General features: G+C 49.8%; 7 protein-coding genes across 7 annotated transcripts; 3 read left to right on the plus strand and 4 right to left on the minus strand.

Moving 5' to 3' along the window:
* Positions 1–6,007: 6,007 nt before the first annotated feature.
* P153DRAFT_393194 (uncharacterized protein) lies at positions 6,008–6,736 on the minus strand (the record flags this gene model as incomplete). Its single annotated transcript, XM_033671211.1, has 2 exons — positions 6,008–6,210; positions 6,546–6,736. The coding sequence occupies 2 exons, from the start codon at positions 6,734–6,736 to the stop codon at positions 6,120–6,122; spliced, it is 282 nt and encodes a 93-aa protein (XP_033527757.1). The 3' UTR covers positions 6,008–6,119.
* A 460-nt stretch (positions 6,737–7,196) lies between these two features.
* P153DRAFT_381801 (Pkinase-domain-containing protein) lies at positions 7,197–8,571 on the plus strand (the record flags this gene model as incomplete). The annotated part of the gene is made up of 2 exons (XM_033670074.1): positions 7,197–7,785; positions 7,838–8,571. 2 exons carry the CDS (start codon positions 7,197–7,199, stop codon positions 8,569–8,571), a joined length of 1,323 nt encoding a protein of 440 aa, XP_033527758.1.
* Positions 8,572–14,089: 5,518 nt separating this feature from the next.
* Positions 14,090–15,925, minus strand: P153DRAFT_308130 (uncharacterized protein). The gene is made up of 3 exons (XM_033664691.1): positions 15,244–15,925; positions 14,437–15,185; positions 14,090–14,384 (listed from the first exon to the last, which is right to left on the minus strand). Exons 1-3 carry the CDS (start codon positions 15,825–15,827, stop codon positions 14,263–14,265), a joined length of 1,455 nt encoding a protein of 484 aa, XP_033527759.1. The 5' UTR covers positions 15,828–15,925; the 3' UTR covers positions 14,090–14,262.
* Positions 15,926–16,253: 328 nt separating this feature from the next.
* P153DRAFT_282060 (uncharacterized protein) lies at positions 16,254–16,937 on the plus strand (the record flags this gene model as incomplete). The annotated part of the gene is made up of 2 exons (XM_033663171.1): positions 16,254–16,350; positions 16,405–16,937. 2 exons carry the CDS (start codon positions 16,254–16,256, stop codon positions 16,935–16,937), a joined length of 630 nt encoding a protein of 209 aa, XP_033527760.1.
* On the minus strand, positions 16,685–17,646 carry P153DRAFT_332077 (dolichol phosphate mannosyltransferas-like protein subunit 3). Its single transcript, XM_033665495.1, has 3 exons — positions 17,541–17,646; positions 17,424–17,492; positions 16,685–17,344 (listed from the first exon to the last, which is right to left on the minus strand). Exons 1-3 carry the CDS (start codon positions 17,586–17,588, stop codon positions 17,177–17,179), a joined length of 285 nt encoding a protein of 94 aa, XP_033527761.1. The 5' UTR covers positions 17,589–17,646; the 3' UTR covers positions 16,685–17,176.
* Positions 17,647–17,760: 114 nt separating this feature from the next.
* Positions 17,761–20,335, plus strand: P153DRAFT_155924 (GTP binding protein-like protein). Its single transcript, XM_033662228.1, has 5 exons — positions 17,761–18,158; positions 18,209–18,340; positions 18,394–18,516; positions 18,565–19,961; positions 20,012–20,335. The coding sequence occupies exons 1-5, from the start codon at positions 17,969–17,971 to the stop codon at positions 20,084–20,086; spliced, it is 1,917 nt and encodes a 638-aa protein (XP_033527762.1). The 5' UTR covers positions 17,761–17,968; the 3' UTR covers positions 20,087–20,335.
* A 90-nt stretch (positions 20,336–20,425) lies between these two features.
* Positions 20,426–20,815, minus strand: P153DRAFT_282412 (uncharacterized protein; the record flags this gene model as incomplete). The annotated part of the gene is made up of 3 exons (XM_033663197.1): positions 20,426–20,499; positions 20,560–20,628; positions 20,728–20,815. The coding sequence occupies 3 exons, from the start codon at positions 20,813–20,815 to the stop codon at positions 20,426–20,428; spliced, it is 231 nt and encodes a 76-aa protein (XP_033527763.1).
* Between the last annotated feature and the right edge of the window lie 1,318 nt (positions 20,816–22,133).

A 22,133-nucleotide genomic window follows, 5' to 3' on the forward strand; every position in this document is an offset into this window, starting at 1 on the left:
GAGGTTGAGATTGACACGAAGATTGAATTTATCGAGGCGTATGTTCGTTCAGAGGTGTTTTTGGGGGGGGGTGAGCGGAACTTAAGTAAATTAAAAAGAAAGGTGAGAGAAATGACACAGAGATCATAGGTCGTTCAGGTTATTGTTATATGTGAGTGATGCGTTTCATTTAGAGGGATTTGTGTGGTTGCCAGTAAAGAAGATGATGTGGCAAGGTGGGTACAAGGTTTGGTTGAGAAGGTGGAAGCGGTGTTAGGAGAGAGGAATGGGTAGAGGTATGGTACCGTGGTTTGGGAATATGGTATCTTGCGTTCTTTCAATTGTCAAGATTGTTCTTGTTGAAACAGGACAGCAGTTTTCTTGGATACGAGCACTGTCAATTTCATACTCTAGAGCAAGGTATTGGATTCCATATATAATCTCGAAACTCTAATTTTTATACAGGCAATCATTGGAGTTGTATGAGCGACCTTGATATCCATTCCACCAACTTCCGCATCTGATTAAGCGCCCTGTTTAGTGGTCACTATATGATCACCGAAAAGATGTAGTCATCCACTGAAGGTTCTCACGACATGTACTAATGACGAGGTCATCGAAAGGCTTGCAAGCATACGCTATAATCCGACCTTCAAATCACTAACAGCCAATGTTCAAATGATATCATTGATCGTCCAATATCCTCAACGATTATGCTTGCCATTACCCCAACGGAAGAGACTTCACTACGCAACAACTTACGCAGCAACTCGCGTCCACTGTCCGACTCCAGGGTCCCAAACACAATCTAAACATATCATCGCGGACAGATATGCTCCACAGGGCGAGTGTCCAGTACGCTTTTCACCCGGCTCCCGAAACCGTATCACGTTTCGCATGATAACGGTACGGTAGAGCTTACGAGTACCTCTGCATCTCAGACAACCCCACAGCACTAGGTGCAACAATAACTCATGACCCAGTACCCCAGCATACCCTTTCCACTTCCTTGCAACACAACCTAGTCGTCATCTTGTAGAAGTTTGTACGATTCAAGAGCAGTTTTCCCAATTGTTCTGTAGTCTCCCAACGCGCACAAAACCATTGCGTTGGGCTTCATCATCTACATCCTACTGACGTTCTAGGTTGCCAAGGTAATCAGACACGAATTATTGCTACATCCGGTGAGAGCACCAACCCGCATGATGTCAGACTCAAACCCGTTGAATCATAGCTGCCATGCAATAAGGCTCTGGCGCCCAAGGCAGTGTTCCATCCGAGAATCAGCCAGCGACATTCCATTGCCACCGGCGTCTCGCCGAGCCCGCGGTGTCCAAACACACTTCTCCCGGCGTCATATGTCGATCGGTGGTGTAGTTGTACGTTGGCGTTTCGCATAGAATAATTCCCACGATACGGGCGAGTCCTTTGCACCTCGCCGCATCTGCACAGATGCCAACAGCGGTTACGCACCTACGCGCGCACCATGAGTAAACAACTATTCTGCCCTACTCAAGCGCTCTGGCTGGCCTAACGTGACCTACATGTCAAGAGCGCGTATGTATGTTTAATCGCACTACACTAAACGCCTATTCTTACGTGAGCCCTGCATCGTTCACGCCCCACATGTGCATTACCGATCCGCATCAAAAATCGCTCGCTTGCGTTGAGCTGAGGATGCAGATACGGCTGTCTATTTCTAAACCATAAGTCGTGTATTGGTGGAGGCGCATCGTAGACGCTGTCTTCTTGTTGTGGACGCCTAGCTACACATGTCTTCGTCGGCGCTGATGTAAGGCTTCCTACTACTATGCCGTGCCACCAAATCGCCTTGTTTCAGGTGCAGGTTGGTGCTTATGGGGCATGATGAGGAGGACGGTGGTTTGCATAAGTTTCGTGGCTATGTATACGTAGTACGCGGTTAGGCGCGACGGTGGGGCAGGGAAGACCTTGCGATGTGGGCTTGGTGGTTAATGGCGGAGTGCCGTGCGGAGTAGCTGTTCATGGGTAATGCTTGAGCGACTAGGTGTTTTACTTGGGGTTGGGATTATTTGGTCTTGTTGCTGATGCTGGCTGAATTTCTGCATTAGTGATGGGATGCAACAGATGCCTCACAGCGGTAGTTGTAGAACGTACCTCGTGGATTATGCGTTGAGGATAAAGAAATACTCGACCAATCTATAGACGAAGTAGCCATTACCATTGCTGTTGTTGTTTTGTCGTACTTTGGTCATTACTGTTGTTGATCTGCGACTTGAAGTACGATTCGACGTCGGAAGCTATCAAAGGACATCTTCCGTCTGCTCTAGCAACGTGTATGTACTGTTTACGCTTGGCTATTGTTGCTCTGCACCACAAGTTGTTACTCAACACCTTTGTACATCTTCTCCGTTTTCTCGAGATCATCACACCATCACCATCATTGCCAGTTCGGTTCATGCAAATGACCCATGACGAGAAGCAAGGATAGATACCGAAGATTTTGCTCTTTCTGCCGTGTCTCCCCAACAGTCAGGAGTTTCAGTCTCAACATGATTCCGCCTCGGCTCAAGCACACATCAACCGAAGAGAAGAAATATCTCCTGGACCAGAAACCGAACACGTTGCAGTGCTTTTTAAACGCTAAGGTAAATCACAGCGGATCTCGCCTCATTTGCGCCCTGCATAATGGTTGAGCACGGAAACTCTTCCGTTCACTGGGCTGAGTTCAACACGATGCACATACGATGGTCCATCGTACCAAGCAATTCTACGCGTGCGCAAAAGTTCGCGCTGAACGATTACGGGCTGAGACTCGGTACGGAGGAAGATCTGATGGAACGGAAAGGGGCGGGCCCTAAGTCGTAGTTCGGAGAAGGTCCGATAGCCTGAGCCAATATAGTTTGGGCTAGTGACTACAGAGGCCCGGTGCTGCCGATAGTTTTTGATCCACTGCGGTCTACTGCACGAGCGTATGCAAATAACCCTTACTAAATATTGCGACGACGTATTCGGGAAACTTTAAGAGTGACGCATTAAACTTTGTAGCTCCTTTGAACCTTGGGTTGGTATTTCGAGAAGCGGAACCAAGAGACCGATGCGAAGGTTAAGGGATGTCACAGCGCGGAGCGGGTAGACGCGAGTATGAGGATAGTCAAGGATGATGAAGATCTCATTCTGTTGTTGTTGTGAAATGTGGGTCAAACGTTACTTTCCAGCAGTCATTTGCGAATCGAGGTGCATACAATCGAGCGATGTGAGGAAGTAGAACATGACTATTTCCATGGAGATCAAATTTCCACTGTTGATCTGAGGGTAGACTCGAAAGTGCTTCATGTCCGGTGTATGTTCATGCGGGAATCATTCGGGGCGGCTTGTGTCCGCCACCAAGATCCAAACACATAGTAGATCCGATTGTAAGACCTTCTTGGCGATCGAAGTTTGTTTACGATGTCGCGGGCTGAGTAAGAGCTTAGCGTAGCGAAGTAAATATTGATCAATATCTACATATGCCGTCGTCTGTGACCAAGAGATTTATGCAACCGCACACATGCACATAGTTGTTAATTGTGGAAAGCCATCTGTCTTCGAAGGGAGTTTCCAATAGCAGTTTATTTGGAATACATGGACGCTACCGTCGCAGGTTTGCAAAACCCTTCAAGATGCCTGCCTACGGTGTGCTCATGGTTAGCAACCTCAAAACCTGGGTATATATGTCTTGATGCTTATAGGTTCCAACTAGATGAGAGCGGCTGGCTTTTTAGAGCTGAACCCTTCCGCGGCAACCGTATATTGCGCAATGTCCACGCTTGGAGATCATGTTATGAAGTCGGCAGCTCGTGAAAGAACGGTGGCGGGAACACCGTTACCCAGTAGATTGTCTGTGCCTACATTTAGTATGGCGAATCATTGTGCGCCGGCGGTTAGTAACAACAGTTAGTATGTTGGTTAGAAGGCGGCGATGATTGGTTGCTAGGGTAGATTGTACGTTTAGTTGGGGAAACGTTGCAAGGTATGGGCAAGGCAACGGCTGCTCAACAACGCAACACTGACGAGATTGGTTCACAGTGGTTCGCCAACCATCCGCCATCTGAAATGGCCCAAAGGGTCTGGAATTGCTCGATCCCAGTCTTGTGGTGCTCTTGAGTTTCTGTGGATTTACAGAAGATTGTCGAACAACCTCGTCGTCTCTTCTGGCGTTCGTTCATAGAACGCCACGTTGCAAACTCTGTCGGTCAGCTGGAAGACACCACCCATGCAACTCACTCGAGTGGACTGATCTCCCTCTCACTTGTTACTCGCGGATTGTGGAGTGAAGAGCAGAGTTTGAGATGGCTGAGATGTCATAATGGTGGCGGGGCGGGGCAGTGTTTGGAGGGGCACATCCATAACATATCGTCCAGCAACCATCGAATGCACTAAGTGCTTGGCAATTCAGCAATCGGCGGTGAACAGAAAGAACACCGAATCATCCACGCAATAAGCATCACTGCCCAAAGTCCATTGATGGCGGACACTTATCGTTCAGATCCGGCTATCGCGCACAAAGTGCTGACTTGGTTTGTCCAGAGGGAGCGTCCATCAGCTTCGCTAAGGTGGATGATTTGCGTCTGCTGTGTCACCTTTGGTCATATCAAACCGACAGAAAGCAGAAAGATTCGTTGGATCCCAAGTAGTAAAAGACCTGTGGGACGCACGCACTCGTCGCTGTAACGGGGACTCGAGAGCTAATCGTGAACATACTGTTGGGAATCGTCCTCATGTCGAGTCTGAAGTCCCAAACGTTCATGCCAACGCAGATGGTGTGGTATGATCACTACGCAAACGTGACAGAAGATGCTAATAACAATCCGGCTCAAGAATGATCGTCCGTTTGTGGACCACAGACTCCCGCTCACGACTTTAGCCTACGGGAAGCGGAACTTGGCGACATCTGCATTATGCACGGATTACGCCGGATGACAAAAGCAACAAAAAATGCAGGTTCTCAACCTCGCTTGCATGGAGCAAGTGTCGCAACCTGGCCTTCACCATATTTCCGCACAGGCTTGCCTTGCAGAGACGAGACAATTGTGGCGTATTACGATCTTCATAACGGGTATATTACGGGTTATTTCTGCACGCCATGACCTCAGAGTCATATCCAAGTCGTATACGAGTAACGTTCACACGTCCTGGCGAGTATCATTTTCGAAGCAACGATGAACCGCATCTCCCAGGGTGAAGAGCCGGTATGTGTGGAACGCTCACGCTCCACTTAGTATTTGCCATGTCACAAGATCAGGGCTGGAACGTGACCCCCAGTCGCAACTCAACTGGTGATTGGCATGATTGTGAAAACAATTTCCGACATCATTCGCCAGGCGTAGAAATATATCGAGAACCCTTGTAGGGCAACGCCGCGCCACTGGCGGATCTCACACAAATCACGGCAAGATTGCTGGCAATCCACGGCAAACGGATTAGTTAATCAGTTATGAATGGTAGGCAGAATGCACCCGATCCAATTAGTCCGTGGTGCAAACGTAGGGCGAAGCCCACCGCAGTAGATTCTAGGCGTCGAACGAAATCCAATCGGGCTTCGTCTGCCATGTGTCATATCGCCAACGCTCGTTGGCGCTGGAACTGTTCGAGCGAGGCGAGCTCGCCCTTGCTCCTAGGCAACAGCACGCGCGGGAGCAAAATTGGAGGACAAAGAATCTTTGGAAGCGCCGAAAGTGCAGCTCCACCAACACGAAACCGAAACGTGATCGCGGGTTGCTACAAGGCTGTCTCGGAGCTCATATCACCGGGTTCACATGGACGGGATGAAAAGCCTGCTGGTGACATGAGAGTCAGAGATCATCGAGAGCAGCGTTATTGTCCAGATTAACGCCTAGAGGGTCTGCGCTCGTCATGGTCGGAGCCATCGAGCACACTATCGAACGGTGACCGTGCGCTGGTTGGCTCTACAAAGACGTCGTAAGCTTTTGCAGGAAGCTAAGGTTGTGCTAGCCGACTACAGCATAACTTGATCCTTTCAGCCTTCTTTTCGGGGCGATGCACGGTTGTTTTTGAAAGCCCGTCTTGTCGGCCGGTGACAGGCGCTGAGATAGATCAGGGGCCGCGTGAGGTAGAGGGTTGGGCCAAAGTGGCGAATCAGCTCACTCCACACAATACGATCAGCCGCCGGTCTTCGTGTACAATGCGTGGCTTGGGCAGGATTGCTTCGATTTGCCTTCGAAATGTGTCCATTTTGCGGACAGCTGAGCGCTATTGGGGTGGGTAGTGTGGAGAGGGTGGGTTAACATGTCCGTGCCACACATTGCTGGCTAGTTTTCCTGGCAGACTGCAGTGCTTTGGAGCCTCGAGGCTGCTGCAATTCGAGCGTCGAGCCCCAGACAGTGTGGGTTGAGCAGTGACGGGTGTGTGTCACCATGGTGTGCTGGGAGGCTGGTGATTCGTTGCTGCTCACAGCCGCCCGACGAGCTGCGGACTCACAGTGGCCCATCAATCCACTGAGTCAAGGACAGGGCTCCGATCGTTCGGTAACCGCACTGAGGTCTTTGTTGGACGCTGCTAGTACGCTTGTGGACAAGGCGGCTTACACGACATCCCGCCCCTGCTCATCCTCGCCTTCGCCTCCTGCTCGAGTTTGACCCACGCCGCCAAAGTAGCCGGGGTGGCTGCGCGAAGTGGAACCAGACGGTTTTAGCGGGCGCCCGTATGCGTGCCGTGAGCCATGGCATGCATCGCTGATGGGATGCAGGCGGCCTGTAGGCCCATCCTTCTTCGTCATAGCGCTGCTCCCAGGCCAATCCCTCCCTATTTACAGAAAACTGGGGCTTCGAGCCTGCCAATAGTTGCCAGGGACTTCCCTTGAAGGCCAGTCTTTATTACTGGTGCCCAGCCGTGCACATACATACATACATCATATCCCGCCTCACACTTCACAACACCATCTACACTCTGTCATATCAAACCACTATTCCTCCCTTCCAACACTCCTTCCACAACATCCTATCTGTCCCTCTCTACAGCCTACCCAAGCTCTTGACTTCCGGATTTGGATTACTATCATATCAGGAATCCGCTCTCATAATACGTTGTTCCCTTCCATCTTGAGAGCTCTGTAAAGGTCTTTGTCCGTCAACACCAAACCGGTCTAGCCTATTTTATCTCCCCGGATCATTTGTGTTTTGTCCTTGAGGCCTTGACTGGACCTGCGAGGACTTACCCTTTCTCTCTTCCTTCCAAGTATGTATCCAACGCCGCCAACATCCCCAACCCAAAATGGATTTTGCGCACCGGAAGATCGATTAGGCCAGCTACTTGCAGGACGCCTATCATTGACCAGCGTTCTCGGAGTTGGAGCCTATGGAGTAGTTTACACAGCCGTGGACATCCAGACCAACATCCCATATGCTGTAAAGGCGCTCAACAAGCTTGGCCTTGAGCCTCGCCAACGCAAGTTCCAACAGAGAGAGATTCAACTCCATCACCAGGCTAGCGCTCACCCTAATGTGGTTTCTTTGGTCAAAATCATGGACGCCCCTGATTGCACATACGTTGTCATGGAGTACTGCCCAGAGGGTGATCTTTTCTCCAACATCACTGAACAAGGCAAATACATTGGTAATGAAGCTCTTGCCAAGCGAGCCTTTCTCCAGATCCTGGATGCCGTGGAGTACTGCCATTCTATTGGAATTTACCACCGGGACTTGAAGCCCGAGAACGTTTTGGTCACTGACCAGGGCATGACTTGCAAACTTGCTGATTTCGGACTTGCCACGACCGATCATGTCAGCTCGGACTTCGGATGCGGTTCGACTTTTTACATGTCACCAGGTATGTGTCATTCATCCTGAGTCAATATGAGGTGCATGCTAACTTTAGACAGAATGTCAAACACCAGCACCAAAAGCATACTCCTGCTACGCTTCAGCACCTAACGATGTCTGGAGCCTGGGTGTCATTCTGGTAAACTTGACTTGTGGACGTAACCCCTGGAAGCGAGCTTCATTCGAGGATAGCACTTTCCGCGCCTTCATGAAGGATCCCAAGTTTCTCAGGTCCATTCTTCCCATCTCCCTGGAATTGGACGCCATCCTGAGACGAATTTTCGAGTTCAACCCAGCCAAGAGGATCACAATTCCCGAGCTCCGAGAGATGATCCTCCAGTGCTCAACTTTCACAGCTACCAAATCTGCAGTATGCACACCACTTCCCTCTCCCCCCTCCCACCCAGTGGATTATTCCCGGGATGCTGCTTTCCAGGGATGCTACCAGCCTCCTCCGGTACCTTTCGTTACTCCCCTCTCTGGTCCAGTGTACTCTCCGCCTGCTTACCAGCTTCCTTATCCTCGATACTCCACGTCTTCTGGAAGCTCCAACTCCGACAACGACTCGATCTTCTCTTCTTGCTCATCAGCCTCGTCCGTTTCTTCGAACTCGTCGTACCAGAACGTTTCCCCTCAGGGTATCAAGTTTGCTGCCCGAGTTCCTCAGTCAACATACGTTTCTCCACCGCCTCCGGCAAATACGTGGTTCCAACCCTTTATCCAGGCAGCCAATCTGGTCAAGCACGTGTCCTTCCAGCCGTCGATGATGGCCGGTCCGGTTCGTGTCTATTAAAACCGTTTCCTTTGTCACGATTCCACGACCAAAGGTCGTATTCAGCTATCCTTCTTCGATGTGTTCATATTTTTTACCAACATTTCAAAAGTCATGACGACATGATACTGGTGTTTTCCCGCACGGTGTTGGTACGGATCAGAAATTTCTGGCGTTACAAAATAGACGGTTCAGGACTTCAACTGGTTGGACCTAGAATTGCTTTATCCACCGGTGTTTTTCGTCGTCGGGTCGATTTATTCTTTCTTACAATTTTTTGTTTTACGGTGTTACCCGCAGATGGAGTTGGGACTGTCAAGCATTTACACGGAGTCGTCATAGCATTGAGACTTGGACCAGAAGAGGCCCATTGTCGTTTACGGTCGTTGTTTTTTGAATAGATACCAGAGCATTAGCTCACTACTGTACTGTAGTATGTCCCGGAAGATGGACGGCGGCACTTGCTTCAGAGCAAAGCCCAAAACCAAATGAAAGCAAAAACAGGCGCTGCAACTTTCGTTGCAGGCAGTCAAAACACAGCCACATTGTTCTAGTCCCAACCTGGTCCTGTGATCAATTTCCCAGCCGCCCTGATCTTATCTTCACGCCTTCCACAAGACAATCAACACTGAATCGCATCCTAGGCCACCAACCCCCATGGGGACACGCGTGGTGGCACAACACACAGATCTGCATCGAGCTGCCATATCCCGGCCACGCTCGCGCGACCGTCCGAAAACATGCTCGCACTTGGACAAGCAAGTGACTGCCATCCAACCATAGCACGCGTCTTCCCTCCAAGCCTGCATGGCTTGGATTATCGACATGCACCCGCACCGTGATCTGTTATGATACATGCAGTAAGCCCATGCGCATCAGCAAATAGCACGATCCTCTAAGCCCCGATATCTGCACGTCTATATGCACGCGGAGAGTAGAGCGTGCAGTAAGTTGCCTACGCAGAACTCTGCCTCTGCCGGCATTACACGTTACACCCAGGCTAGCTTCTATAAGGTTAAGTTCACATGCAAAGACCAATATATGTAGGGCCTCGCATCTGGAGGATGACGGATAGCGGATGTAGGCAGGCGTCTGGAACATGGTGGATAGACGCACGATCAGAACTTCCATGTTTAGGTTCGCGTTTCTGCTCATAAGCGATTTTGTTGGGTGTTGGGAGGGCGCCGCGACAACCTCTACAACTTCGCATACACAGTATGCAAGACTAAGCGGAGGTTGGGACGTTCAAGGTGGTGTAGCACTTTTAGTCCTGCAAAGCGATCTTCCGAGTCCTGCCACCTATGGTGGTCCCGCAATGTAGTCCTGCAGGATCACTACTCGTGTTGGAGGCATACCAACAAGATTATCAATAGGCAACTGTATCATGTCTCAGCCACTCAACGCTCCTGATGAGAAGGTACTCTCGCTTCAACGTCGGTCAGCTGGTAGGCTGGGGCTGGGGCTGAAGCTGGAATCCCAGTCAATCACCAAACGTCCTTTCGCTTCGCGTCGGCTAAACCTGACCTCCAAGGCGTAGTAAAAACTGCAAAAAGCACACAGAGCTGCAGGAAGGCGTCACCGTAATCTCGATCCCGCACCGGCCAAGACCAACCGTTACAGGGAATTTCTTTTCCGGCCGCCAGTCATCTGATCCCTTGCAAAAAGTAACGTCCTCGGACCGCGCGCCTTCGCGAATGAGAGAATGCGCATAATTACCGTATGACCGGAAAAACGCCTGATGGTGTTGTGTGCTGTTGATCCATAATGCGACCGAGCTTACCCCTTTGCCAAGTCTACACACCAACGGATTTGCGCAATCCTTCCCACCGTTGCCCGCACTGGTCAAAGAAATCCCTCACAGCCCGTCGTCCTGCATCATCGTATCCAAGAACGCGGGTGCGTTCCACTCACGGGTTGGTGAGCTTAATCTGATTCATTGTCCTCAGCGTGCTCAGTGTGCCTTGGCCATCGTCACCTTATACGACGTGTTTCTGTGTATCTTGTTGGTACATGATCTCCTTCATTTTCTGAGCTGATCGGTCGGTGAATCAGGAAATGCAAGTTCCGTAACCAGATGGGTCAACCTAGCCATACGGTACGATCAACGTGTCCTGCCATCAGCTCATCCAGACACCACAAGGCGTAGATTGATACCCTGACTTTCTTGTAACGGCTCCTTTGTTCTTCGTCTTACGGGAAGCTGTCAGTACACGACACATCCATGTGATAGACCGACTATGCAGCCTCTTGTTCCTGCAAGTAACCGACATGTAGGATTTCGCGTCCTTCCGTCACCCAAGAGTTGTTTTGTCGGACGCCACGGAGCCACAAGTTGCATATTCATTTAATGACGTGGTCCCAGCTGGACCTCGCATGATCATCACAAGGCAAAGATATCCTTCGTCAGGCCCGTAAGCATGGCGAGTTGCAGACGGAATATCGATGTCCGAATAGGGATTACTGTTTTGGGTGACGACAATCCTATGTAAGGAGCACAGAGCACATCCTGCACTGTAAGCTTTGTGGCTTGTATGCCTGTGTAACAGCTCCAAATGATGCTTCTTGCACATGTCTCTCTATTCGGGTTTGTTAACCGGTGTCCAGCCTCATGGACCGTAGCTTGTGCAGTGCTCGTGCCCTTCTTTCAAACCCCTGAATGTTGGTGTGGTTTCCTGATCAGTCCCGAGTCACGTCCAACGTCCTGAGCATGTTTGCTAGGCAAAAGACGAAGCGTTTCAGACAAAATAGTTGTCGGGTCTCTATTCGCACTAACACTGAATATAGCTTTGAGCCTACAAAACAAGTCTTGCCGTAGAGAACCACAGAATTCGCCTGTCAAATCGCATCGTGTCGCGCGACGAACGACCCCAGCTTCTTCTTCCTTTGTTTATCGGCGGCCTAGATGAAATTTAAGTTTGGTCATGTCAACCATGAACCAGTTGCTCATGTATCGAAGACATGCGGGTCGAAGATAAAAACGGGACCTTTTGCACGCGTCAATCACCGCTTGGTTTGAGGTTTGCGGGTTTAGGTATCTGCACACTTCTCCTGCCGAAATGCATATTCCTTTGTGATGCGGTTAAACGATTCCACATAGTAGCACATCGCTTTCCCAGCCATGTTTACACAGCATCCTCAGATCGTTGCTCAGTTCTTGCACAGTATTCCCCCACACGGCACGACATGCGCCAACTGTCAATATGTGCTAGGCTCGAACCTTCAACATGGTATATTTACACCCTCATAGGGTTCGACAGTCGTTACAAGTTACACAGCGACCTTCTGGATTGGTGTTGCTGCAGACTGCCGCCTGATGCTGCTGCACCGCGCTCTCCGATGGTATCACCTCAAACTAGTTTGCTACACTCGCCACCTGTTTGACATGACGACGCGTTTCCCGCACTCTATTAAATGTGCTCCAGCAGTCTCCCGTAGCCGTGCTACCGATCCGAGTTTGACCGGTTAGACCTGCGTGACAGCCCACTTGGGTCACCATTTCTGTTTTAGAAAGACGCACATGACGACTCATTCACAGGTATCTGTGCAAGGAGACAAGCGTGAGACTGACGAAGGTTGGTTACTGTGTTAACTGAGCAAGAAACTGGTCAACTCCGACACTTCTTTCACTGTCGAGTGCCCATGTACTCCGCGTATAATCAACGGCCCGACAGGTACAACACTGCTTGGCAATCCATTATGGCCGAGCGCAGCCAATTCAACATGGTCAATATCACATGTTGTCTCTTGTAAGTCGTCACCCATCGTGTATAGACTTTTGAAACCGGTGCTCGTCACACTTGCGGAAACGCATGACCCTCAGAAGCGTACAGCATTTGATAGCGAAGGAATTCTATGCACATCATTCCAGACCTCTAAGCTCCGGGCCAGCTGCGATATTCGAGTTCCTCCGAGATTCTCCTATTGAAACGACTTGTCGTTTTCACTGTCACGCCCAATCCTCCAGAAGGGCATTATCGTCACACACGCCACCAAACTCCACTCACGTTGATGCCTAAAATCAGGATGCATTCCCGAGCCGAGCCTCTCGGAATCACGCGTACCCGCAAAGAGATGCCTAGTTATGTCGTATACGAACCTTTCTGGTCATGGGAACCTGCAGTCACCTTGCAGCCGCTTCCAGAGCTCTGAGTTGACTCAGTTCGGGGTGGAGAAAGAGCTATGCATCGCTTTGAGAGGGGCTTCTCAGCTGCAGCAACCCGAAATTTGCCCATGTGAGTTGCGCAATAATATTGAGTCAGTATCAATAGCGTGTTGAACCACGATAACTCAGCATAAGCTTCTGACGACTCGTTTTGGTGCTTTGTAGACGGCCGTTTGCTAGCTTACTTACTCCACAAGGCACAAGAACGCACACGACGCGTGGAGTTAGTTCGATTACGCGGCTATCCGAAGCCAAAGCAAACGACTGGCCTCCGATCGTACCACCAGGATCATCCCAGGATATCTTCGTTTGCAGCTGTTGCAAACCGTCAGGCACAATCAATCCGCCGCTTGACCTAAATTCTTCAGGCTAGCGGTTAAGCATCGCTGTCGCTGTAGGCTTCCGTATCTGTACAACCATTTTCGAGTCCTTGTGTCACAACACTAGTATGGGCGTCGGAGGATTCGAAACGAATGGGTCTGCGGGTCCTCGAGTCCTTCGGACTAGTAGAGGCTGCGTTATTCGTCCATGGCTTCACGGCAGGATAGCTTGTCTCCTGCGCGTTGTTGCCATGCGAGCTTAATCATCAAGTGGCTCTCAGTCAACGGACTTGTAGACGGTACTACATAGAAGACAACGCTATCGTTGATTATCGGATCAACTCAACCGGTATTGTGAGTAAACACGACATATTTCTTTCAGTGCGGCGTTCGCGGCTCAAAGTACTTCGTCAACCCACTACCCTCCACTTTCCGAGCGGCATACTCGCGACATGTGCTCAAACCAGGGTTCATGACTATGCTACATACACAACGCGCGTATATGCAATATTATCCTGGGATGTTGATAGATACCAGTCTCTTTTGCTTTACAATCTCGAGTCCACTGCCACTTCGCACTTCTCACCGCTTCTTCGCCCCACGCAATCCTTGCGGCTCTGGAAGGGCCTGAAGTTGTCGAAAGATAGGATAGGCAGGGACTGTGATGGTAAATGTTTTCAAATGTGAAACTAACAGTTACACTTACTGCTTTTTCTCTTTTGCTTTTTCTTCGTCATATTTCGTCAAGAGACGACAAAGTTGAGGTTCTGTTCATGAAGGTACTTTGCAATCTCTGAAGGACAATGTGTACGCCAATGGTAATAGATAAGTGAAAGTTAGATACTAATACGTCGAGAAGCTATTAACTAAGCTCACTCCAATTGACGTTGGGCCTTTCAAGCTTGAAAGAGTCGAAGTTGGTTGATTTTTTGTCGGCCGCTGTGAGTATCTAAGTACGGAGCATAGAAACACTTCAGTGAGCTTTGTGGGAGTCATCTGTATCGTGGACATGCATGAAACGTGGATGTTCAGAGTAAACACCAGGTGTGAGTATATGGCAGTAATGGTTGCTGGGAGCTATAAGGTCTTATAGACTCTTTACATCTCATGCCCATACTGATTGACTGGACAAATAATTTGACATTGCGTTTCCAGAACGCGAAAACTTCGCGATTTATAATGGTATCTTGAAAGCACGCTATACGCAAACAACAAACAGTAGCCCATCCTCTACTGGGGGAACAGCAACGCAGTCATCACTCTAGTGGCTTCATATGCACCTCTAGTTTGCAGAAGTGATATAAATGTCTCGGGAATCTTCTTGAAGGCATTCGCGGCATCGCCCTCAGACCCTAAGATGACTAGTTAGCCACTGATATATTGCAGACTTAGACATATACTTACAGACTCGAGGAAAAGCCGGCTCGACGCTGACTTCCGACTCCGCCTCGCCTGTCCAGTCAAAACTGATACGCCAGTTGATCTTCAAGAGCACATGTTTGTCTTGCAAGACGAGCGTGTCTCGCCCTAGATGGCGGTTCAGATCTTTGCGTGAAATGGTCTGGTTCGCCTTTACTTGAGGGCGTGTATTCTCCGTATCCTCATCTGTATGCCCAGCAATCAGGTGTGAAAACGATGCCTCGCACTTATGCCAGTATTGTGCGCGTTTCGTCGCGATTTCCCAGTACGAATCAATTGCCCAGCATGCGTTGCCGAGGTCCTTCTCTTTCGCTTTCTGGCGCAAGAACGTGCCGAGTTCGCGCTCAGCCCACGAAGATAGATGTAGGATTTGCATGTCGATGATCTCGTTCGCCATTGCGTCGATGATGATTGAGAGCTGTACTGTGAGGAGTTTCTGGGGCCCGACAATATCGATTGTGTGCTTTTGATGGACGCGGTTCGATGAAGGAAAGACTTTCCCGCGTGGTAGGCTGAGTTGGGTAGAGAATTTGAAAGAGGTGAACATCTCGAGGTAAGGCAAGGGGTCTGCGAGTTCGATAGGTCGATGGGAGGGGATGGGGCTGTCAGGTTGTTTTCGTCGGGGTGGCAATACAGCTAAGCCTGAGAATGGCAGGAATGAGCAGAGAAGGCTTGATATCAGCGGAGGTTGCTTCTCCTCTGCATCTGTGCCATATATCTTTCCAATAAAATCGCTATCGCAGGGTCAGTCTCCGCTTAAAACGTGGTACAGATCTTGTCACTGCAACTCACATCAGGTCAGTCCGCTCAGCATGTCGAAACTGCTGTTCTGGGGTTCGTTGCTGCTCTTTCACAATCTCCTCTGTGCATCTCGACACCTGGGCTTCCAGATCTTCCATTTCGCGCTGAAGTCGCGCCTTCTCCTGTTTTCTCTTCTCGATTTCTGGATCCAGAGGCTGTATGTCTTGTTGCGTCGCATCGACGACGTCGTTATTCTCCGAAGTACCTCCAAGGTACGAGCTTTCGACTGGCGGTGCTTTTGGTATTGGAGGCAATTCTTTAGCCACACCCTTTATCCGGGGTGGCTTCCTGCTCGGCGAAGAAAAGAGTATGCCGCGACGAGGCACATCCTGCTCATTTCGTGGCTGTGCCGATGGTAGCTCTGTATCCTCCTCTTCAGGCGCATCCGTCTGTGTCTCTTGCAATCCGTCCCGGCCAGAAGCAGGCCGTGATGGCAATAGATTTGGGTAATTGCGCGCCAGACTGGATTTAGTCGGCGACGCAAACGAAGGTCGTCTTGGTGGCTTCCTCAGTGAATTTGGTGCTCTCTCGTCTGGTGAATTGGTCCTTCGGCGTTTAGGTGTTGGCTCGTCCATGGTGTTGACAATTTGATACCGAGGTATAAGGTCGACGAGATAGTAGGGCGCGTCAAATCAGGTAGCAATATGGTGGTGGGGTAGATACCAAGTTGTTGTGTGGTAGGTGTCGACGCGTCGAAGCGCGTTCTCGAGCGCTCAACCCTGTCGGTGTCGAATTGCCGACCTCGGGAGTCCGGCGCAAAATGACGTCTCTCCGCCATTCATCGATTGATTCAAGCCGCTGCGTATTTGACAACCTTGACAACCTCAAATATGATGTGGCGAAGTAATCTTGATCAGTGAATACCTACGCTGCATATTCATTTTATCGCCATCATGGAACGACTCATCCATTCCGCTCGACCGCTGGCATTGCGCCCGAACCTTCGCGCCTCGAGCATCAAACCATGGAGCAAGACATGTATATCAAACACCTCAAAAACAATGGGACTACAAAACAGCAACCGGATACAGCGACGCCATAAAGGGTACATTGCACCAGATGGCGGACAAGCCCATCCTATAGCCGGTTTTTACGCAGGTCAGAACCCCACACCATATCTATGATCCCTACAAAGCAACTGACAAAGACTAGAAATGCGCAAGAAGATAACACCACGAACTCAAACCAACACCGTCCCCGAATCATCACTTGAAGAAGCAAGAGCTTTGGCTCAAAAAGAAGAGATACTTGCAAAGCAACGGCTGGTCTTCGGCTCGAAGCCTGGCGTTCGTGAGCGCAGAAAGGCAATCGACGCAGCATCGCACAATATTGCTGGCATAATAGTCCCTCCCAAACCCTCGGAGCCGGATAACTGCTGCATGTCTGGGTGCGTGAACTGCGTGTGGGATATGTATCGCGATGAGATGGAGGAGTGGGCGGAGAAGAGTACGAAGGCGAGAGTTGCAATGCAAGCGAGGAGGAAGAATGGCGAGGAAGTGGCAGAAAAAGGCGCGCCGAATCTTGTTGCTGTAAGCATGGATGATGATGGCGGTGGGAGTGAGACGAATTGGGGCGAAGAGACAAGGGATCTATTTGAGGATGTGCCAGTGGGCATCAGAGAGTTTATGAAGACGGAGAAGAAGTTGAAACAGCGACATAAGGCGGCGCAGGCGACTACGGTTTGAGGTGTAGCACTTGAATACCCCTCAGCACTCAGATGCAAATATCGTTGTAGCTGAAGAGTTGCAAGTGTCTTGCCGGTTTCAGACTCGCCAAAGCAACTAAGCCTGTGCGATTTGGACGTCGATTACTGAGTACCACAAACGCAGCAATAGCATTGACCATGCTACCCATATCCTTCACCTAGAATGCCTTCTAGTTCCCAATGCAATGTCCATTATACCTCCATCTCCCATTATCCGATCTAGTCTTGACCAACATCTACGCCCATGGCCTGTAGTTCCACCCTTGCCTGCGATATCTGCTGCATCAACTCCTTGTGCGCCTCAGGTACATCGTTGAACGTGAAGACCCCCCAGCCGAGCTTGAAAAGGAGGTATGCGCCGAAAGAAATGAGTGCCCAGAAGGGGATCTATCATATATTTAGCATGGGCTCTCGAGGGAGGTTTCTCAGGGATGTAGAGGATCTTTGAGAGGCGTGAGAGGCATACCACAGGGACGATTTCCGTCTGGATCTTCTCGGGGACAGGGATAAGATGCGTGAACACGGCGAGGTAGAGCTGGCAGGTGTTAGTCGATAATCTTGAAAGAGGGGGTGTTGCGCATACAGAGGTCAGGAGCAGCGCAATGCTGATTGTTTGTTGGGCACGCGTCATGTTTGCGGTGTGTTGAAATTCGAGCTGAAAGGAGGGTATCGGGTGAGGGGAATTGAGAGCTCGTAGTACTCGTCGTCGAGATGCTAATGTTGGGGAGCCAGATCGCGCGTCCCCTGAAATTGACACGTGAGAGCTAGTGCGCCAAGGCAAAGTCAAGTCGAAGACAAACACTCACAGAAGCATTCAACACTTTCCAACTTACGTGATCTAGATCAGTCCCCCCAAATTCAAATAGGCTCAAACAAGCTCAGATCAGATCAAGAAAGTAGTCTCATTCGACAGGCTTTGCTCTCAAACTCAGAAGACATCAGCATTACAATGAGCATTTGAATGCTTGCTTGTTTTAGCAGATATAACTGTTCTTTTTCGACTTGTTCGATATGGCGTCATTTCCTAGCGATTCGCCAGAGTTCATTGACTCGGTAGAACTTCTGCTTGAGCATGGACCCGACGACGAGAACACGGCTCTTGGTGACCTACTTCAACAGCTCGAAAAACTAGAGGAAGATGAAAATTTTGGGGTTCTCGAAAAAGTAGCTCAGGCCCTAGGAACTGCTGTTGGCAAACAAAGTAAGAGATCCTGACTATAGCAAAGTATCAATTGAGCTGATAAACTGTAGAGACCTGGCAAACGCCGTTCAGAGAACTCGGCATCCTCGAGTCTGTTTTGAAACGTTTGGATCAGCACAACGCTCCTCTTTCGTTACAAAAACAATACCTCAGAGTCGTTGGTAACTGCGTCGCTGACAATGGTACCTATGTCTCACCTCTGCCGTGATCACACAAAGATTGACCGTTGCTCAAGATGCGAGCCGTGAGATCGTTATCAGGCACATGCTGACGCTCGTCGAGTTCCTTACTCAGGCTAAGCTGGAGGAACTTGTGCCTATTGCCTTGGTAGTACTGTTCAATCTCTGCAACGATTTCGGTATGCCCATAACTACCCTGGAATAAACGTGACTGCTCACACGGATAGATCCTGCAAAAGCGGGGGCAGCAGCTCTAAGACTGGATGTACATATTTCCGGCCTCCTTGTCGCTGGCAAGGTTCCCGAAGGAGCTCTCGACTATGCTACGGATCTACTGAACTGGACTACCGAGAAGCTCACTGCTGTTCAGATGAAAGACGGTAGCTCGCTGAAGGTTTTCGCTAGTGTCTTGAAGGTCACTCTCCAGTATGATGAAGATCATTACCATGAGTACGTTGCAATACTGGTACATTATCTGCAGGATCAGGAATTTCAGCAACTGATAGCAACGCCCGAATTGCTTGACGGCCTCGTTGTGCTCATGTTGGATTTTGAGGCTCGACTCACGTCTGAAGAGATTGCAGCCGTTTTCCAGGAACTGGCTATTTCGAAAAAGGAAGAGAAGATTTCCTCGGACGAGACAAATGTTCTCCTGCTGTCTCAGTTGATTGCTTCGATATCCGCCATCTCAGCTACAGACGCCTTTGCGCAAGATTTCAACGTCCGAAGTCCAGTCGTCGAGCAGATCAGAGCCAGGCTACGGACCCAAGCAAATTCCCCATCCACTGTCTGCACATGCGTCATACTTGGCAACCTTGCAATGTCAGACGAGGTCTGCATCGATATGGTTAACATAATGCAACTTCATGTTACCTTGGGCGACATACTCTCATCAAGCAAGGAATCAGCTCTTCTGTTCGCCGCAGCAGGATTCATGCGCCATCTCACATTCCCAGAGGCCAACCGAGAGATCCTGGGTGACGCAGGCCTTCTCCAAGTATGCAACCGTCTACTTCTAAACACTGACCCTGCCGTTCGCGGCGAAGCAGCAGCTATGCTTTGCAAACTCGTCACAAATAACTTCCATAACATCATGAAAGTCGTATATGAGAAGGGCGGAGAGATCGTCACAGTAGATACACCTCAAGTAGCCGGCATTGGGACTTCCACCGAGCCGACAATCTTGGACTGTATCGCTACACAGGCGCTCGCTCCCTCCGCGCCTCTACCCAGCACCGCGATGAAGAATTCCATGATCGAGCTCGGGCGGACGATAGTGACAATGTTGCGGTATCTTGGTCGGGCAGGTGCAGAAGAGGATGTCGATGCAGTGAGGCGACAGATGTTCAAAGTGCCATTGATTGCTCGGCCGGTAGCCAGACTCGTGCGCCAACGCTTCTACGCCGATGCGAGATCCGAAGGACTGCTTGGTCTTGGACTTATGGCGCAGTCGGCTGAGGGTGCTGCTCGTGTCATTGAAGAGTTCAAGGAAGACGACGGGTTACTAGACGCTATCAAAGATTTTGCCAATGGAAAGGATGGAGGGATCGAGCAGCAGGAATCGACGGGTGGGAGAGACTATCAGAATGCGATTGTTTTGCTACAAGCGTTGCAGAATAACTGGGTAAATTCAATGTCTTGATACATGTTTAATGGTTGCTGACAGAGGTACAGGGCGATGAGACGGACAACACGCTTAGGAACGATGTCGCCACTCTCCAAAACGAACTGGGTAAACTCATGACATAAGCCCCATGATTGTGAGGCAATCTGGTCGGAGCAAAGTTTTATGAATATACGGTCTTTCAATACACACAACATATCGCTGCCTCAAGGTTCGAAGATGACTCGATACACTCACATCAGAAACACAATATCATAAGGCAATGATAACAGTCTGGAAGATCACATAGCATCACCACCAAGCCGACGATTGTCAAAATATTTTTCTTGCTTCATACTGCATGCCTATGGCCAGATTCCAGCTTCCACGCCGTCCCTCGCCCCAAGAACCGTAGAAGAACGCCAAAACACCTCCCAATGTAGATCCTCTCCATCGTTCCTCCCATCACATCCTCTCAGGAGAACCTATTTCTTCGTCGTGAAGTCCGTCTCGAGCGCCGACTCGGAATTCGAGCTACCCTTGCCGCAAGTGCACGAATCTACACATTAATCGATTAACCACCACTAACCCACACAACCGGACAACGGAGACGACTTACCCTCAGCCCTCTTTCCGCACGCACATGTGCTCGTGGGGAGCTTGTTCTCGGAGACGGCCTTGTCGCAAGCTGGAACATGTTAGTGGATGTATGTCATGTATTGTATGTGAAGGCGCGGTGTATCGAACGGACCAGTGGAGGCGGGGTGGAGGAAGAGGGGGGGCATACTGCATTGAAGAGCAGGCTGCTTTCCGCAGGAGCAGGTTGCCTCCTTGGCGCATACACATTCGCCGTTGTTACGTCCGCAGCAGGCCATGTTGATGGTTGGTGATTTGGTGGTAGAGTTGAAAGGGTTGGTTGGTTCGGGGAAGTGAACTGATGGTGGTGTTGGAAAGTTGACTGGTTTGGTTGTTTGGACTGAGATATATAGACAGTCACACGCTTGATCTTTATACCTTCTCTCACTTCCTCTCTTGGATGACTACGTAGTCTCTCATGCCTCGAACGTATCACGTGGTTTTAGTGACTGACCAATCAGAACGCTTGTGATTACGCTGTGTCACCAGTTCTCGGACACGGTGAGGCTGGGCTTGCCACTTGCTGATTCACAGCAATTGGAAGGATTACTATTTGCTGAGAATTTGAAGGGTTGTTTGATGCTTTGAATAGGGAAGTGATGGTTGGTTGAGCGTGGTGTGAGGTGGAGCCTTTGTCGGTCAAGCATGCCGTAGTTTGACAACATGTCGTTTGCTTGCAGAAGTAGTTGATTACCGCTTCTATCACTTTCTAAACATGCGGTACATCGCAAACTATGACATGAGCAGATTTATTCAATAGTGCCAGCGAGGTTTGGAATAGCAAAACCTCAAGACTGTAAAACTACCAAGGCTGTGTTGTATCGACGCGAAGCTGTCTCATATTGATGAATAACATGCGCATCTTTTGTTGGTTGCAACATCTGAGCTGTGTCTGCAAGATTGGCAAGCTAAGTTGAGTATCAGAAAGCAGTCGAGAGATCAGTTGCTTTGAAACCTTACATGGTTGTTTCAATGTTGTCAATGCAATTTAGTTTCTATGAGAGTAGAGAACCTGGTCGTAGGTTGATATTGCAAGCCATAGCTGTGCCAGGATTTCAACAGACTTTGTCAAGATAACAATCACGTCGGCCTGCAGCAATATCCAGACGTTGTGTCTCGTGAAACAGAGGAAGCAAGGATCATTCCGATTATACGATTTTCAAGGCTAGTCATTTGAAAAGCTTCTTTACTAGCAATCCCGGCGTATGCTTTCGAAGTCTTATGACACCTTTCTTGCGCAGCAACTCGCCCCTCCTAATCAATCCTCACTTGTTCCGACAGCTGCATCAAATACCAAGGCTTGCAGCCACCGTATAAATCACTAGGTTCCATCGAGATTAGTGCTAGGCGGCGGCCCGTCCCTAAGCTCGACCATGGCACATGTTTGAAACCTGGATGAACTGCGGGCATCAACACCATCATAGCATTCAGACTCGAAGCTGTACAACAAAGAAATGGGGGATGTTGTACAAAAAAACAATGGCGCGTTTCTCACTGCCCTAAGCACATCAGCTCGATGGCTACCAACGGAGCGCACGACCTCTCTGGCACGCCACC

Source organism: Dothidotthia symphoricarpi (genome assembly GCF_010015815.1).
Source record: "Dothidotthia symphoricarpi CBS 119687 unplaced genomic scaffold P153scaffold_3, whole genome shotgun sequence".
Taxonomy (NCBI): domain Eukaryota; kingdom Fungi; phylum Ascomycota; class Dothideomycetes; order Pleosporales; family Dothidotthiaceae; genus Dothidotthia; species Dothidotthia symphoricarpi.

Excerpts from the sequence above, each read along its gene's own strand:
- P153DRAFT_155924 (XM_033662228.1), top strand. The coding sequence starts at position 17,969 with ATGGCGTCATTTCCTAGCGATTCGCCAGAGTTCATTGACTCGGTAGAA. Across the intron at positions 18,159-18,208 it reads AACTGCTGTTGGCAAACAAA|AGACCTGGCAAACGCCGTTC; the intron begins GTAAGAGATCCT and ends GATAAACTGTAG. Across the intron at positions 18,517-18,564 it reads CAATCTCTGCAACGATTTCG|ATCCTGCAAAAGCGGGGGCA; the intron begins GTATGCCCATAA and ends TCACACGGATAG.
- P153DRAFT_332077 (XM_033665495.1), bottom strand. The coding sequence starts at position 17,588 with ATGACGCGTGCCCAACAAACAATCAGCATTGCGCTGCTCCTGACCTCT. Across the intron at positions 17,493-17,540 it reads TTGCGCTGCTCCTGACCTCT|CTCTACCTCGCCGTGTTCAC; the intron begins GTATGCGCAACA and ends AACACCTGCCAG. Across the intron at positions 17,345-17,423 it reads AGACGGAAATCGTCCCTGTG|ATCCCCTTCTGGGCACTCAT; the intron begins GTATGCCTCTCA and ends AATATATGATAG.
- P153DRAFT_308130 (XM_033664691.1), bottom strand. The coding sequence starts at position 15,827 with ATGGACGAGCCAACACCTAAACGCCGAAGGACCAATTCACCAGACGAG. Across the intron at positions 15,186-15,243 it reads GCTGAGCGGACTGACCTGAT|CGATTTTATTGGAAAGATAT; the intron begins GTGAGTTGCAGT and ends ACCCTGCGATAG. Across the intron at positions 14,385-14,436 it reads GCCGGCTTTTCCTCGAGTCT|GGTCTGAGGGCGATGCCGCG; the intron begins GTAAGTATATGT and ends TAGTCATCTTAG.